At 42.8% G+C, this 17838-nt stretch overlaps 1 protein-coding gene across 1 annotated transcript; it reads left to right on the plus strand.

Moving 5' to 3' along the window:
- Nucleotides 1-1457: 1457 nt before the first annotated feature.
- Nucleotides 1458-17664, plus strand: RLBP1 (retinaldehyde binding protein 1). Its single transcript, XM_089539117.1, has 8 exons — nt 1458-1738; nt 4028-4069; nt 5007-5135; nt 8122-8326; nt 11152-11330; nt 13256-13414; nt 14162-14272; nt 15192-17664. The coding sequence occupies exons 2-8, from the start codon at nt 4058-4060 to the stop codon at nt 15348-15350; spliced, it is 954 nt and encodes a 317-aa protein (XP_089395243.1). The 5' UTR covers nt 1458-1738; nt 4028-4057; the 3' UTR covers nt 15351-17664.
- Nucleotides 17665-17838: the final 174 nt, after the last annotated feature.

The following is a 17838-nucleotide window of genomic DNA, read 5'->3' on the forward strand; positions in this document are numbered from 1 at the left end:
GCAGTGGGATCTTCCTTCAGTACTGATAATGACTGAGTCTCCTTCACCACAATTGAGGGCAGCAGACTAACTTGTGAAGCGCAAGGCAGGCAACGTGGCACACCTACAGAGCTCTGAAGGACCAGTCTTACCATGAGGCAGATTGAGGCAGCTGCCTCAAGCATCAGATTCAAGAGAGCAGCAGTGGCAGCCTCACATTCATTCCTCTCTCATGTAGGATGAAAGGTCTGGAAACCTTGCCCTATGAGGAGCAACTTAGGGAGCTGGGTATGTTTGGCATAGAGAAGAAAAAGTGAAGAGGTGACATGACAGCCCAGTTTAAATATTTGAAGGGATGTCATATTGAGGATAGAGCAAGCTTGTTTTCTGCTGCTCCAGAGAATAGGTTCCAAAGCAATGGATGCAAGCTACAGGAAAAGAGATTCCACCTCAACATTAGGAGGACCTTCCTAACAATAAATGCTGTTCAATGGTGGAATGCACTGTCTTGGAGAGTGATGGACTCTCCTTCTTTGGAAGTTTGTAAACAAAGACTGGATGGCCATCTGTCGGGGGTGCTTTGGTTAGTGTTCCTGCATGGCAAGGGGTTGGACTGGACAGCCCTTGAGGTCTCTTCCAACTCTATGATTCTATGGTTCTAGGACAAACCTATAGGGTTCACACTGTTTAGTTGCCCCCAAACCAGCCTGCCCTCTTTGGATGTGGTGGAGGACAACCTTTCCAGGTCAGAATGCACAGGGAAGCCATTGAAATCCACAAACACCTAGAGTTCTTCAACAGAAAAGAAGAAACTCTGAAAATAAATAAGGTTCGGGTACCAGTCCTGAAAAACACCAAAACCAAGACTCAAGACAAGCAAATGAACACCACAAGACAATGAATTACCAATTAGACAAAAATCCCCCTTGCATATCCTCCACACAACACACTGTGCCATTCAACACAGTACAGTGCACAAACTCCACCATTAACATGTGGGGAAAAAAACCCCACCACTTCCTCCCAAACAAGGGTCTCCAGGTATACACAATTACATTATACTTCCAGGGAAGATGAAAACTACTAGATGTCATTTATTGATCTGAAACAATACAGCTGCCTGAATTTTTGGACTCTACTTGACATGGGGCCTGTCATGTTGAGCACCTGGCCGTCTAAATTCGTTACTGCCCCAACTTCAATGGGGGCAAAACAGGGGACCACTTGTATGCAAATCCTACCCTCTGCCTCTGGGTTATAGTCCATTTGGGTTATAGTCCATCTGTGATGAAATGCAGACCCTCCCCACTCCCTCCTTTTGCAACATTCCCCCAAATCCTTCTTTCCACTCTGTATGTTACACTAATGAGCATGGCCCAGTTACACAATAAGAAGCTTTTATACTTGGCTAATCGGTCCTAGAGTCCCGTCGGGCTCCCCTGCCATGCGCTTCTGTGCGCCAAGCCCCCTTGCTCTCTTGTGCGCTCACGGTCTCCCAACCCCCTCATCTGCCTTTTGTAATTTTTTAATGGGGTCCCTTGCCTGGTTTGTGCTGACCTAATTAAAAAGCTGTTGTGAGCAATGCCTTGTGATGGTCTAATCCCAGCCCAGTGACTCTACAAAGCTTTCGCCAGGGTTTCTCCTTCTTCCATTCTGGTCCTTGTTGGTTCATCGCTACCTGCCTGGGTCCAGCCTTTTCACTGTGCCGCAACTCTTCAGGATTGCTTACTGACCTTCCTAGAACTGTTTGGCTTCTCTGGTAAGTATCTGAGACTCTTTTGTTTGGATTCAGATTTTGCACCTTCTGCCAACACTATTCTGTTTCAGCAGCTAGAAACGCAACAGATGCCACTGCTTTGTCTATAATTACCTTCAGTAACAACAAACATAATCTAACCTATGTCTAGCATTTTGGTATCCCATTGAAACTACCTAGAAAGCTGTTTTTGACCAAGCCAGGTATTTTTGTGTCTCTAGTCCACTGTTAACTACTTTCTAACAAGCAGTGGCTTTCCAGGATCTGATGCAGACAGTCTTTCCTGTCACTGTCAACTGGATCTATTTAAGTGGAGATGGGACTAAGGATAAAGGAAATCTGTCTATCTTCTCACTGAACTTCTCACTTTACTAATCAATGCATTCTTGTACTTTTTGCATTGAATTGTTTGGGTGCATTTTTTTCAAATAGAGGTTCCAGTATTATTAGCTACCTGTAATTTTGAGAAATGATGGTTTGGGGCACATTTTTACCACAAAATGCACCTCAAGTCTTGAAAACATTTGAGTTTTCCAAATGCATTTCTGTTCTGTTATCTGTCTTGAGAGCTGTGAAATGGATATTTTTCTTAAGAAATGTGAATTCATTAAAATAGTTTCCTATCTCTGAGAACCTCTAGTGCCCTGCCTACTGAAATGAAAGTACAATGTAGTGCTCAGTCTTTTAATAAGTGCCACCCATAGACATGTTTACTGGCCAAGTTGTGTCCAGCGTTACTGACTCAATAGAAAAGAGGGAGGGAGGGTTACTGGAGTTGAATTTTCTTTTTCTTCTGTTCCTTTCTTTGTAAAGCTTAGGAGTCGGGGTTTTTTGAAAATACAGCAAGAACAAAGACGTGCCCTTTAGCAATCTCTCAGTTTGGCAGGGACTGTCCTGATCGATCCCTGTCATCCCACTTTTTCAGCTGCTTTTAAAATGTCCCAGATTCTCTCTTTTCCCCCTTTTGTCTTCAGCTTTATTTCAGTTGCTGCAAACTAAGCTCAACATGCAAAAGTAATTTACACTAATTTTTGTGAGGAGTTTTTGGGCTCTGTGGCCATGTTCTAGAAGAGTTCATTCCTGACATTTCACCAGCATCTGTGGCTGGCATCTTTAGAGATGCCAGCCACAGATGCTGGTGAACTTTCAGGAATAAAGTCTTCTAAGATATGGCCACATAGCCTGAAAAACCCACACAAAACTATGGATGTTGTACCTACCTGGGTTTTCACTATTAAAAAAAATTATCTGTAGTTTCATGGATTTTCTTTTTTATCTGTTTTAAAGAGAGGGACAATGTCTGGGCTTCTTCATTCCTCTGTTCTCCAGGATTTCCCAGAAGTGATGGCAAGGGGTTCAGAGAGTGCATTAGCAAGTTTGGGAGGCAGTTCATCTGGTCCTGCAGATGCACATTCATTCAGGTTAGCAGGGTGATTCCTGACTAGCTCCCAATAAATTTTGATTTGCAATCCAGATTTCTCGCCAAGGTTTCTGCTGCTGTACACCATTCTCCTTTTGGGAAAAGCTCAAAAAATATGTACTGAGTAATTCTGCCTTTTCGTTGTGATCTGTTAGCATTTCACCATCCTTATTTGTGGTACCATGTGCCCCCATGGTCTTGTTGGTCATTCTCTTGTCTCAAATGTATCTGGGGGAAAAGTTGTTGCTCTTTGCTTGCTGTAGGGTGTAGCTGGTGTTGTTAAAACTATCAGATTCCTGTGCAGTGAAGGATGTCATTCCATCTTCAGCTCACCCCAACTATGGTCTGAATCTTATTTTCAAGCTTAACTTGAGTAGACTCCGGCCTGTTACAGACAGCCAAAATAAAGCTGCTTCGAGTAACAGTGGAGGTATGGTGTTTCAATGATGCATGCGTCCTAAGAGTCCAGAAGCCGCACCAAAGCCACACTCCAGTACTTAGGGCTGCAGCATGGCTTTGGTGCGACTTCTGGACTCTTAGGACGCATGCATCATTGAAACACCATACCTCCACTGTGACTCGAAGCAGCTTTATTTTGGCTGTCTGTAACAGGCCAATCTGAGCAAATAGGATTTGCATAAGTGTTGACTCACCATGCAACAGTTGGTCCAATATAATCTACTCTAGTTGGGACTATCGGTACGATTTAGCCCTGTGTGTATGGATTTATATAGAGAGAGTGGGCCGTAGGTATACACTGAGATTTGGTTCCAGGATCCCCCTTGGATAACAAATCTGTGGATGCTCAAGGTTCATTAAATACAATGTCTCCTCTTGAGTGTTAACTTCAAATTTTCTATCCTTTATTTCAGTGGTTTAAGGAGGGGAAAACAGCAATAACTATGACTTCAGTGGTGAGTACTAATCTTGATCTCTTTGGTTTGTTCCTTTTAGTTTTCCTCTTTCTCCTGAACGTTCCTATTGGAGATAACTGCTGACCTTCAACTAGGTAGACCTTGGTTTGAATCTGTATTCAGCCAAGCTGGTATAAGTACAGTGGGCCCTTGGTATCTGCTGGAATTTGGTTACAGAACTCCCTCTATTTCCAGCACTTGGCAAGGATTGGAGCAACTGAGGTCTTTTTACCCTCAGATGCCAAATATCTAGCCCTGCTCTCCTATATCTGGCACTTCCAGTGACTTGGACTACAAGTCACATTACTCACTGGCTGAACAAGAAAAGCAGTCTAGTATATTTGGATGACACCAAGATGCAGGTGCATTCCTAGGGAGTTGCAGGGGAGTGCAGACTGCACCGGATGACACCTCAGAGTTGGTGTGGCTGTGGGAAGGGACTGTCTTCTGGTGTGTACTTCCACACTGCTCCATGGGTCAACTGGGACTCCTGGAGACTGGTTCCTGAAAAGACTTTGTCCACCTGTCCATAGATGGCAAGGAGGCTGGCCAGGATGTTGTCAGCACACCACAGTGAACTTCTGGAGGCCTCTCCTGTCACCAGATGGCACCTGAGCCCCTTAAGGAATTGCAAAGAAGTTGGGTAGACAGGAACAGACCAGGACACAGACAGTCCCTTCAGGTGCCCTGGTCCACCAGCCATCAGCAACAAGTAAACTGAACCCTTTCTCTTCCATAGTAGACTGATCTATTCCTGAGGCCTGGTGACTCTAAGCCTGGGTGTGACAGCATGGGATACTGCATTGGGGTGACACCAACCCTAGTGACACCACTGTCAGGATGAGGAAGGCTAGAGTGGCCCAAATATTCGCTTATCAATTGATGTGTGGATTTGACCGGGTCAAGAGCTCATTTACCCTTGTGGTTTCATTCCTAGGCTGGCACATTCAGGATCGTTTCTGAGGAGGAGCAGGCTTTGCGTGCCAAGCTTGAGCGTCTGACCACCAAGGACCATGGCCCTGTCTTTGGGAAATGTGACAAGATCCCAGACCACACCATACAAAAGGTAAACGTTCTTGGGCAGGGTGGACTGGAGCAGAGGGCCACTAGCTCAAACAGGCATGGGCAAATATAAAGGGACCACACAGGGACGTAGCTAGGATTTCAGGAAGGGGAGGGTCCAGTCTAAGTGCCACCATTATAATGGGGCTTGGGTGTGGCAGTGCAGCATCAAATACCATTCATTTTTCTAATGGAAGGGGGGGTCCGGACCCCAAGAACCCCCCCCCCTTGGCTACGTCCCTGGACCACATTAGCCCTCCAGTGGATCACCTCACTTGCTCCTGCAATATAAAAATCAACCCCAAATGTCACTAGGGGACATGGCATAAACAATGCCTTATTGGGGCCTAGATGACATTTTGAGGCAACAAATTTTTTTTTTACAAAAATTCTCAAAATTTCATTTTGACACCTGGGGGATCCAAGGGGTCCCTAAACATGGTAGAAATGCTCTCCATATCCCCTCATTAACATTACTTTAAAGGGGCATTTTTAGTGAGAGATGGAATTTTTCAAGTTTTATGTCATTCTCTTATAAATTATGTCTGGCATCCTGCTCACTATTGCATACATACAATGTTGTAAGTTAGACATGTAACCCCCTACATTTTGCTCTTTACATTTATGATCATGACATCCGACCTTGCCCCAATTTCAAATGTCCCCTCAACCCTCACCTTAATAGCTGGGTAGCCACATTAAGCAAACAGGTTTTTTCAGTATTAGTGAGCAGGGTACTGAAGAATGATACATCCACCCCCCTTCCAACAGCAAGACATGGTATGACTAACAGTTGCGACTGTTTGCCACATCACGTTTTGCTGGAGCAAGGAGTCTGGACGCATCATCCTTCAACACCCCACTTGCCAGTGCTGCCAAACTCCTTTGGTTATTGCAGCTGCCTGGTTTTTAAAATGGGTTTGAGCGGGGTGGATTGGGAGATGGATCATAGATACATCTCCCATGCAGGATCTCAGCCTGCAAGGTTTTGTTGTTTTTTTTGTAAATGCAAAAGCAATAGGTAACAAGACATATTGCTTTTAAAAACACCAACACCAGCACAACCATTTACTTTGTGGGACTTCATAAGTAGTAATAGCATTTACATTTCTATACCACTTCATAATGAACTCAAGACTCTCTAAGCAATTTATAATCTGTGAACCAATTGCCCTCAACAAGCTGGGTACTCATTTTACCAACCTACAAAAGTTTGGATGTTTGAGTCAACCTTGGAGCCCTGGGATCGAATTCACAACCTTGTGCCTTCAGTACTGGCATTTAACCACTGCGCCACCAGGGCTCCATTATGAATTTATGTTGTGATTTTTGTAGGCCAAAACATTTAAGATCAATTTTTTGATGGCCAAAACAATTCTTTTTTTTTTTTTTAATGAATTTGGAAAGAGAGAGTCATGTTAAGTCTATTTCAGTATGAAAGCAGCGATTCAGGGGGAAATGTAATATCTTGTGACATCTTTAAGACTAACAGCTATAGTTTAGTACAAATGTTCACGGATTGCAATCTACTTTCTCAGATGCATGAATGGAGGACACTATACAGTATTCAGTATGCAGTATTTTAAAAGGACGTCTGCAAATTTGGTCAAGACCAAGCACATCCCTCTCACCTTGAGCATGGCAATAAGCAGTGTCAGCCACTAGATGGAACCAAACATGCACACTCAGGTGAAAAGGATGTCTTACACGCCTGGTACCAGAAATTGGCATCCAAGGGCCCAGATCCCCAGGAAGGCATAGCAGATGCGACACCTGTCCAACTATGCCCGACATTTGATGTCTACTGAGAGGATGATTATCAACAGGTTTCTGTCTATTCTGATTCAAATGATCTCTGTGATGGCTATCACTTGGGGTAAAAGGATACTCAAGATTGGACTGGGCAGCAAATTACTCTATGATTTCAGAAGGCAACCCTTCACAGGTCCTGGTAGCCTACCAAACCTGCATTTTTAAGCACCTGTGCTTTCTGGGACTTGGTAGCTTTTTGTTGTTGTTGTTGTGTGCCTTAAAGTCATTTCTGACTTATGGTGACCCTAAGGCCAACCTATCACAGGGTTTTCTTGGCATGTTCCTTCAGAGGAGGTTTATTCACAGAGGGAAGAAGCCCCACATTGAGAAGAAAGTCTGATGACTGTCTTCCCCCAGAACTCTAGATCAGTGGTTCCCAACCTTTGGTCCTCCAGATGTTTTGGACCTCAGCTCCTACTGCTCTTCACCATTGGCCAAATATGCTGGATTTTGCAACCTGAAGTCCAAAACAAATGGAGGACCAAAGGATGAGGATCCCTGCTCTAGATCATACTGATTTGCCTTACAGTCCAGTATCACAGGTTGCTCCTCTGTGAGGTTTAACCCAAGAAGCTCCAGATTATTCTCTATCGAGGATCCAAAACCATGTTTCAGCTCCTGGGCATTGCTGTTGGCCAGTACCCCAGCCCTGTCATATTGCTCATCAGTGCCCCACACACTTATGAATCTTACAAGTGGAAGAAGGTTCCTCAATATCACCTTTGCCCCAGGCCTCTAAGCCCTCTGGCCATCCTTATGAGACAGACCTTTGGTGTGATCCAGCCAAAGTGTTCTTCTTGAGAGTTTTTTTCCTTATTTAGTAGACATTTTCTTTAATTGTGGTGGTCCAAGTGTTGGTTTCCTGGGAAAGCAAAAGGCAATATTGCCCAGTTGCTATGCCACCCTTCACCCACTCCTTTTATACACTTAGGCAGTGTTGTTGTTATTGTTGTTGTGTGTGCCTTCAAGTCATTTCTAATTCATGGTGAACCTATCATGGGGTTTTCTTGGCAGATTTGTTCAGAGGAGGTTTGCCATTGCCTTCCCCTGAGGCTGAGAGCATGCAACTTGCCCATTGTCACCCAGTGGGTTTCATGGTGAGCTGGGAATCAAACTCTGCCCTCCAGAGTCATAATCCAACACTCAAACCACTGAGTACATTCCCCTTTCCTCCACAGGCTAAGGATGAGTTGAATGAAACACCAGAGAAGCGTGAATTAGCTATCAAAGAGCTTCAGGACCTTGTTCAGGAGAAAGCCAAAGGAGGCGAAGATATCTGCAAAGCAGTGGCTGAAAAAGTTAAGGGGAAGGACAACGCATTCTTTCTTCGTTTCATCCGAGCCCGCAAATTTGACATCAGCAGGGCTTACGATCTGCTGAAAGGTGGGGCAGTTTAGAGGTAGCCTCCTCTGTTTACTGCAGCCAAGCTTACAGATGCTGCTCTGAGTCAAATTCCTTGTTACAAATAATATTTACCTGGCTGGGTGTGGAGTGGGATGACTTGTTGCCCAAAGTCAGAGCTGAAATCCAATGCCCCACAGCTGGGCGGGGAGTCAATGGCAGATGGCCACCAATACGTAATACCAGCTGAAATTCCCTCTTATACACAAGCTCTTAAGCACATTGGAGTCCCCTCTAATGTCTAATCTGGCAACCCCAAGTTATAGCAAGGTAGTGATCAGGGAGGTAGGAACATGGTTAGAGATACTGACATCATAATTTTTGTTTTGGAAATATATTAGTCTTTTCTACAACAAAATGATGATTATTCCCAAAGTAAATGTGTTTAACATCAGGGCAGGGGAAGTAAACCCCATTTTATTCCTTTAGTTATAGTGCTGTTATGCTTTATGTGAGATCAAAATGAGAAATTGTACATACTTAGGGCTGGTTGGCCGGCCGGCCTGCCTGCCTGCCTGCCTGCCTTTCTTTCTTTTTTTCTTTCTTTCCATCCATCCACCCGTCTTTCCGTCTGTCTTTCTCTTTCTTTTTTGGGAGGATTAAAAAGATCTGGTTTGAAGCTTTGGTTGGTTGATGGAATTGTTTTTTGGTTTTTGCTACAATATATCAGGAATATATAGAGCCTAAATATCCCATAGGCACCAGCTGCAGTTTTTAATTTATTGTGTCCTTTTGCCATTGCAAGTGAGACATTTTTTAAAATCCTGGGTGGGCACCAGTAAATATAAGTAAGAGGTGAGTTATTATGTCAGGTCTGGAGATCAGTTTTCTCTTGGGGCTCCATTTTTAAAATGATCAAAAATGTGTGGGGGAAATCAAAAGTGGATGGAAGTCTATTTCTGGTTTTGAGAAATGAGTAATTTTAAAAGGACGATGAGTGGTGTGGGTGTGGATCCTACAACATAGAGAAGAAGATTTAGGATCAATTCAAAAAGTAAACATGTAAACAAAAGCCAATAAAATGCTATTTTTCACAAATGACCTGGGATCCATTCTCACCTTAGCTATAGTGCTATGCTTCACTTTAATCCAGTGCTTCTCAATTATTTTCTGTCATGCCCCCCTAGGAAGAAGAAAACATTTCGCACCCCCCGCGCGACTGTAAATAGTATCATTTGTCTATAAAATTGTTATAAATACACCTCTGCATAACAGAGCCTCGCGCCCCCCTTTATGGAGCCTCGCGCCCCCCCTGGGGGGCCCGCCCCACTATTTGAGAAGTACTGCTTTAATCTCTTTAGTAACATCCTATGCAATGGATAGACTCCATCAGGGAAGCCACATTTGCCCTGAGTCTGCAAGACCTGAGCAAGGCATCTGAGGACTCTAAGAGGTCTATCATTGTAAAGTCGAAGGCTTTCATGGCCAGCATCCATAGTTTTTTGTGGGTTTTTCGGGCTATGTGGCCATGTTGAGGCCAACATGAGGCCAGCCATCAACACAGAACAATACACATGCAAATCACTCCTGCATTCCCAGGCTCACACAGTATATATACACCCAATTTTTCCAGGCAAAGCATTCTCTGAAGATGCCAGCCACAGATGCTGGCGAAATGTCAGAAGGAAACTCTGCTAGAACATGGCCACATAGCCCAAAAAACCCACGAAAAGCTATAGGTCTATCATTCATAGGTCAATGCTGGCTTGATGGCAAACAATAACACAATTTAGAATCCTGAGCCAGATTACCTCCCCAAAATTCAATTTTCAGGATTCCTTAGTATGGTGCAAGCCCTGGCAGTTAAAGTAACATCAACAATGCTACAATTGTGTAGTTTGACAAAGCTCCTGGTGTGTTTACTTTGGAACAGGAAAATCTTCATTTGCACACACACACATACACACACACTATCAGAAGGAACTTTCCTTTCTGGCTTGTTTACTATCCAAGAACAGGTCAAGATGACCTGGCAAAGCATGTGATGGAACCTGAACTTGCAGAACGTGACAAGATTCTACATGTTGTTGTTACACCATGATTTTGCTTTACAAAACCATATCTGTGTACTGGAAGTTTAGAAATTTTTTGGAATAGTCCCTTGCTTTAAATGCAGGAACTTGCCATCATCATATGGATGTTAAATATTTAAAAATTTATTATGATCAACCGATCAAACATAATATATGTATGTGTGTGTATATATATATTGCACGAAAACTAATGTGCTGTTGGGCCATGGTATGAGTGCTGTAAAGGCCACCACCCTACTTGCCCTACTTTAGTGATTTTACTGTTGCATTCATTCCCTTTTGGTGGTCGTAGATGCCATTGGGCTTAGCACTGTTTCAGAGCTCCTTTTCTTTGTGATCTGGCCAATAACAGGGCAGTGAGTAACAGAACTAATCTGGAGAGATGACACACAAGAGAGGTTTTGGTCAGTAGAGGACTGCTGTCCATTTTGGTTTAATGTTAAGTTTTCCCAGGCTGATATTTCCTCATTGCTCTCAGGCTGCATCCACACTGCAGAAATAACTTGGGTTTACACTACTTTCAATGTGATGCAGTTCTGGGAATTGTAATTAAAGTGGTGTCAAACTGGATTATTTCCACACTGTGGATGCCGCCTCAGCTTCCCTGATGCAAAACCCACTTGCTGCACTAAAGTGTGCATTCAACATTATCAGGCATTAATCTGGCTTCTGGTGCACCTTGTCTCTAGTCTAGAATCTAGTAGGTGGCTATTATAACTAATTCTGTCTCTCTTCCCAGTCTCAGCAATCTCTCTTTTTTCTCCCTAATTCCAGGCTATGTCAACTTCCGCCAGCAGTACCCAGAGCTGTTTGAAAACCTGACCCCTGAGGCTGTGCGCAGTACCATTGAGGCTGGCTACCCTGGCATTTTGAGCAACCGAGACAAGTTTGGACGGATTGTGCTGCTGTTCAATATCGAAAACTGGGATTATGAGGAGATCACCTTTGATGAGGTCAGCATCTCTGGGCAAAGGTTTCCTCCAAACTACAGAGACATGCACTTTGTTCTACTTTAGATATGACAGCTCCCTCCAGTAGCAAGTGATGAGGAATGTATGGTGCTCCAGATGTTCAGCTAAAACTGAACATAGTTTATGGCAATTATAGCCAAAAACAATCTGGAAGGCTGCATGTTATGTTCCACTGCTCTGTGCTGACCAGCAGTGAGGTTTCCCAAGCTAGTTCAGAAACTGAGCTTAAGATCTTCTTCATATAAAACATGTGTGTTCAACCTAGTCTGGGGTAGGCTGATGTTGGTTGTTACTTATGAGAGTTGTCGTACAAAATATCTTGGAGACATCCTGGATGATGATGCCATTGTGATTCATTTTTATAGCCATTGCACAGGTAGGAAGTCTCTTCCAACCATGGAACAATGGAAAGCTTTCCCCAAATCTACCTTGTAAGCAGTGCAGCTCTTGCTTTCTCACTATTACTACAGTTGGCCCTCCACATTTGCAGCTTTGATTTTTGCAGATTTGATTATTTGTGCTTTGGATTAATATGTTCTGTCTAGAAATCTCTAGGTCCTCCAGTGCAACTTTGCCAAGAAGTTGACTGCAGAGTTGTACTGGAGAACCTAGAAGTTCCTACTGAAAACACTTCTCTAGGCATTTGTAGGTCCTCAAGCATGATTCTGTGATCAACTTCTGGCAGATGATAACCACTGAGTTGTGCTGGAGGACCTGGAGATTCCTAGAGAGGTGTTCTCTCAGGTAAAAGAATAGTGGTTTTTTTATTTGCGTCTTTTCCACATTTACAGGTGTTTTTCACCCCTAACCCCAGCAGAAGGTGCAGCAGTATAGTTTTTGCCGACTATCTACAGGGCAGGACAAGATTCTGCCCACTTTTTCCCTCTTTCCCCTGCCAAGTCAGTTGAGTGCTCTTTGAACTCAGTTTGCAGCAACACTCAACCCTTCTTATACATGGATTTTTTTATACATGGATTCAAGCATCCTTGGTTTGAAAATGTTCAAAAAAGGTATAAATTTCAAATATCAAACTTTGATTTTCTAATTTTTATAAGGGACACCATTTTGCTATGTCATTATATTTAATGGATTTCAGCATCCACAGATTTGGAACTAAACTCCAACGTATAACAGGGGTCCACTGTACAACTAAGTCAAAGATTAAGAGGGAAAGTGGAAGAAGGAGAAAGAAACTGGGACATTTTAAAAGCAGATAAAAAAATAGAACGATAGAGAATTACAGTATTTTCCGGCGTATAAGACAACTAGACATATAAGACGACCCCCAACTTTTCCAGTTAAAATATAGTTTGGGATATACTCACCGTATAAGACTACCCCTCTTCCAATGCACACCAAATAAAAATTTAAAAAAACAACGTTAGATTTGATTGCAATATGGTAATTTTAATTCAAATGACATGTAGGTACTTAGCAGGAAACCTTGTTGTATACAAAGCCTGCTTGGATTGGTCATTTCTCCCTGCCTGCCCATCCCTCCCTGTCTCCAAGACTATCAGAGCAGTAGCTGCTTTCATACAATCGTCGCATACGGTGGGGATGTGGCCGCGGCCGTTTTTGAGCTCCCCCCACCATATGCGGCAACCGCAGATTCTCCATTCTGGTTCAGAAGTTTCAGCACCTGCCCTATAAGATGACCCCCGGCGTATAAGACGACCCCCGACTTTTGAGAAGATTTTCCTGGGTTAAAAAGTAGTCTTATATGCCAGAAAATACAGTAATTGGAATGTCCTTGCAATATATCAAGACAGTTCAAGGATATGCATTAAGTAGGATAGACTTCATGGTTGCTACTTTTTATGCCAAGATAAGAAGAGATGGATCCAGAATCGAGTCAGGTTTCATGCAACACCTTCATCTCCTCTTTTCATCTATTTTAAACCCAGATTCTTCGTGCCTATTGTGTGATCTTAGAAAAACTGCTGGAGAATGAAGAGACTCAAATCAATGGCTTTTGTATAATTGAAAACTTCAAAGGCTTTACCATGCAGCAGGCCTCTGGTATCAAACCTTCTGAACTGAAGAAGATGGTGGACATGCTGCAGGTGAGACCTGATCTACTAATATGGAGTTAGTTATCTTTCTATTCATTGGAAGAAGCAAGACAGGATTCCCTAGAAGCAACACTATGTATACACCCCCCCCCCTCCTTCCATGCAACACTCCATGCAACGCTTGGAAAGTTACTTTTAAAATGATCATTCACCAAGATCCTATGTTGAGAAGACAGAGTATAGCTTTACATTCACAGGGTTAAGCTGCCGTTGTGCAACATTGCCTTGTTTGTGAATTGTGGTGTGTGCAGCTGAGTGTGAAATCAAATGTGATATGCCTCTCCATGTGCAATGCATAATGTGCATGAACAACTGTGTTGCATATGCAGCCATGTTTCTGCAACCTGGAACTGAATGCAGATGCTATGCAAGAAACAAAAATGCCCAACTACTTTTAACTGGGACTAACAATAGGATTTAGGCCATTACTTTGCATGGCCTTTTCTTTCTCTTTTTAAAGAACCTTAGCAATGATAAGAGAATACCATAAAACTCTGGGGGAGAAAACTTACCCTTTCCCAAACATAACTTGTTGCATCAACATATTTTTCTGTGTCCACTCCCACAAAGAGGACAGCTTTCAGTGCTGGAGTAGCTCTTCCTCTGTGCCCCATTCACCCCAAATTAGCCAAAGCAAAATCAAGAGGTTTGAACACATTAAAAGGAACCATTTCCTCCCCATTTTTTCATTTCTGTTTTAACGGCTGGTTGTGTAACAAAGATATTTGACATTCCCAGGATTCCTTCCCAGCTCGATTCAAGGCTGTCTACTTCATCCACCAGCCCTGGTACTTCACGACAACCTACAACGTGGTCAAACCTTTCCTGAAGAATAAGCTACTAGAAAGGGTGAGTTACATTCCAGGAAGGTGCACCATGAAAAACAGAAGTGTTGCAAAATAAGGACAGCAGACGCAGACCAGGAGATCTTATAGAGAATACATGTTGCTTCTCCCACAATTTTGTGTCTCCCTTTCCATCTCAATGCTAACCTCAAATGTAAGAAAAGGTGTCGATCCATAGGGAGAGGCGGGATATAAATACATTTTTATTATTATATTAAGCTACTTGGAAGACGAAGGCTTTCGTGGTTGGCATCCATAGTTTGTTGTGGGTTTTTCGGGCTATGTGGCCATGTTCTAGAACCCGCAAAAAACTACTTGGAAGAGTTAGGAAACTCTGACCTGAAGCCCATTGATAAACCCATTGATGTGGAATCAGCATTTATGCAAATCCCATTGATTCAAAGTACAATCTCTAGTTGGGATTACAATAACAGAGGGAAAGAGGAATTGTGCAGCCCTCCAGTTGTTGAACTGTAATTCCCAGTAGTCTTTACCATAGCCCATAGGCACTGGGGGTGCCGGGAAATGTAATCCAACAATTCCTGTCCTTGGCCAACAGGATTTGGACAACTAAGCACAATGGTTTTTGTATTCTGACATTTTAAATGATTGGACACCATATTTTGAGCCATATGGGCTACCATGCTTTTTTAAAAAAATGAAAACTGAATATATCAAAGAGTTGAACTCTGTACGCGATATTGCTGCAATTTGCAGAACTGTCTATCCTGCGTGCCTTAGGACACATGACAGCAAGGGGGAAATGGAAACAACAATTTGAATGGGATCAAAGTGCAAATAGTATCTTAGATTTCTGGATGCTGAGATAAACTAGCTTATCAGGAATATCTGGTACAAGGATTGCCAAGCGATACCTGCTCACCATTTTCTCTCTTTCTCTCTTTTCCCGTTTTTGCACAAAGGTATTTGTGCACGGCGATGACCTTGAGCCCTTTTACCGCGAAATTGATGCTGATATCCTCCCAGCAGATTTTGGGGGTAACCTGCCAAAATACGATGGCAAAGCTACTGCCGAGAAGCTTTTCGGGCCCCGGGTTGACGCAGAAGACACCGCTCTCTAAATAAACCAATAAAAATATAAATATATACATATATATATATACATATAAAATCCAGTACCTTTGCATAGAGGATAGTATCAGAGCTGGTCATCGGCCCCGGCCATCCTTTGTAAATGTAGCATTTGTTGAAAGAATCTTGATCATAAATTTCAGGTGTGCCTCTCTTCAGACCTGAAGCAGTTCCCGGTTATCAGACAAAACTAGAAAAAGCCCCTGTGCCTCCAACTCTTTTGGAATAGCTCTCTCTATATATACATGCCATCCTCCCTCATTGCCTAATATATACACCCAGAAGTGGAAAATGCGCAAGTTGAAGAGGAAGAGAGCAATGTTGCAGCATGGCCAACGGAGGTGGCAGAATCTGTCCATCTTGAACCAAGCACCCAGTTAATGCAATAGCTGGGAAGTGCCTTCACCGATTTACTGGTTTGCCTTGTAAACAGTAGAGCAGTGGCAGAGTGCACATCCATCCATAAACATATATACCAGGGCCTCATCGGTGACTGGCATTGGGGTGGATGCTTAAAGAGGGAAAACGCCGGCTGTGTTGTCAATGGTATTCCTAGAGCCTGTCATTCCAGAAGGTTTCTACCCTTTATAAATACTGTTTTCAATATAAATACTGAGAAATAAATAAATAAATAAATAAATAAATAAATAAATATATTCTAAAAGAAGAGCTTTGATTTTATTCATGTCCATAGTACAGTGGGCTCTCCACATTCACTGGGGTTAGGGGCAGAAGACCCTCATGAAAATGGCAAAACTGCAAATAAATAAAGGCCCCATCAGACAGACCAAAATAAAGCTGGGTCACTTTGGAAGTATGTTGTTTAAATGATCCATGCATCCTAAGAGTCTGGAAGCCATTCCAAAGCCATGCTCCAATCCTAAGGACTGGAGTGTGGCTTTGGCGTGCTTTCCGGCCTCTTAGGACGCATGCATCATTTAAACAGCATACCTCCAAAGTGACCTGAAGCAGCTTTATTTTGTCCTGTCTGTATGGGCCCAAACAGCATTTTTTTTTTTTAACCTGAGAAAACACCTCTCTGTGAATCTAGGTCATCCAGCAAAACTCTATGGTCAACATCTGCCAGAATTTGACCATAGAAGTATTGCCTAGAGAAGTGTTTTGTCTAGAAATCTTTAGGTCCTCCAGTGCAAATGTATGGTCAACTTCCAGCAGAATTTTTCTGGAGGACCTAGCGAGAGCTAGAAAAGTTAATAAAATACACAAATAATCAAATTTGCAAAAGTCAAAGCCACAAATATGGAGGGGTGACTGTAATTAAAAGCATAAGTCACCACAGTATGAATACTTCCCAAATCCTTTGTGAACATTACAAAGAGCTGCATTTTTGTACGATACATTTTATTTGGTGATTTGTATTACTGTTACTTAAATTATCAGAAGAATAACCGTGGAAACTGAAATGTTATGTATATACAGGGCACTTGAAGCTCAATACTCTGAAGACAGCACATCTTAGGACTAAACCTAGTTAGCCTTGATGCTTACTTAACTGACATCAAGTTGGCTTCGATTTATGAGAGACGTCCAAGACATGCTGCTCAGGTCGTACAAAGTCAAGCCTGTTGCTTCGTTCACGGAGTCAACCCACTTGTAATGTGGCCTTCCTCTTTTCCTGCTGCCTTTCACATTGCTGAGCATTATCTGTTCCATTGAGTTACGTTGTCTCATGGTAAGCCTTTTTGTTTGCCTGCCATGTATGTTTAATAATGTGATAAAGCTCTTGGATGGCCAACACACGAAATATTTTCAGTTATATCAGTAAAAGCTTTTTTTTAAAAAAACTATACAATATCCGATCACATTCCCCAGACAGCAGAATTCAAACCATGGATGTTTAAAACAGGATCAGTAGATCACATTTCTTCATGCTTCTTGCTTGTTAAGGCAAGATGCACCAGTAGAGATGCTACCCAAACTGAAAATGGTTTTCTTCCTTACTCGCTTCATGTTCCACAGAATTAGATTGATAGCAGCCTCCGCTCTCTCCTCTTCCTCTACTTACAGCAAAATACCAGACCTGTTTGACTTGCAAAGCAGACCAGCAGGGGTCCTCCTTGAAACAGAAAGTGTCCAACAAGCCTACAAAAGGCACATTCATTAGGCCACTGGCTCCCATTCAAGCCAAACAGGATGTCTGCTCTGAAGCTGCAAAGAGGATGGGGCCTTTCAATAACCCAAGCTATCTCAAATCAGAGACATTAAGCACTGGTTTATGCAGAGCAGGGTACGGCGAGCCCAGGTTTTCCACCTCCACTGCTCCAAGGTGAAGTCACCCATGTTAAGGTGGGAGTAAGGGTGAGAAACCCAAGAAAGGTTTGTCCTTCTTTTAGTTCAAAGCTGCTTTCGCCTTCTCTGAAATGCAGAACATGGGATACTTGGTGGATCACATTAACAGGCTATGAAAAATAAACGTTACTGTTGAAGATTCTTCACTTTTACACCTTCCTAGAGTTC

Source organism: Sceloporus occidentalis, unplaced genomic scaffold (genome assembly GCF_023333645.1).
Source record: "Sceloporus occidentalis isolate IW3139 unplaced genomic scaffold, rSceOcc1.0.p SCAF_9, whole genome shotgun sequence".
Classification (NCBI taxonomy): domain Eukaryota; kingdom Metazoa; phylum Chordata; class Lepidosauria; order Squamata; family Phrynosomatidae; genus Sceloporus; species Sceloporus occidentalis.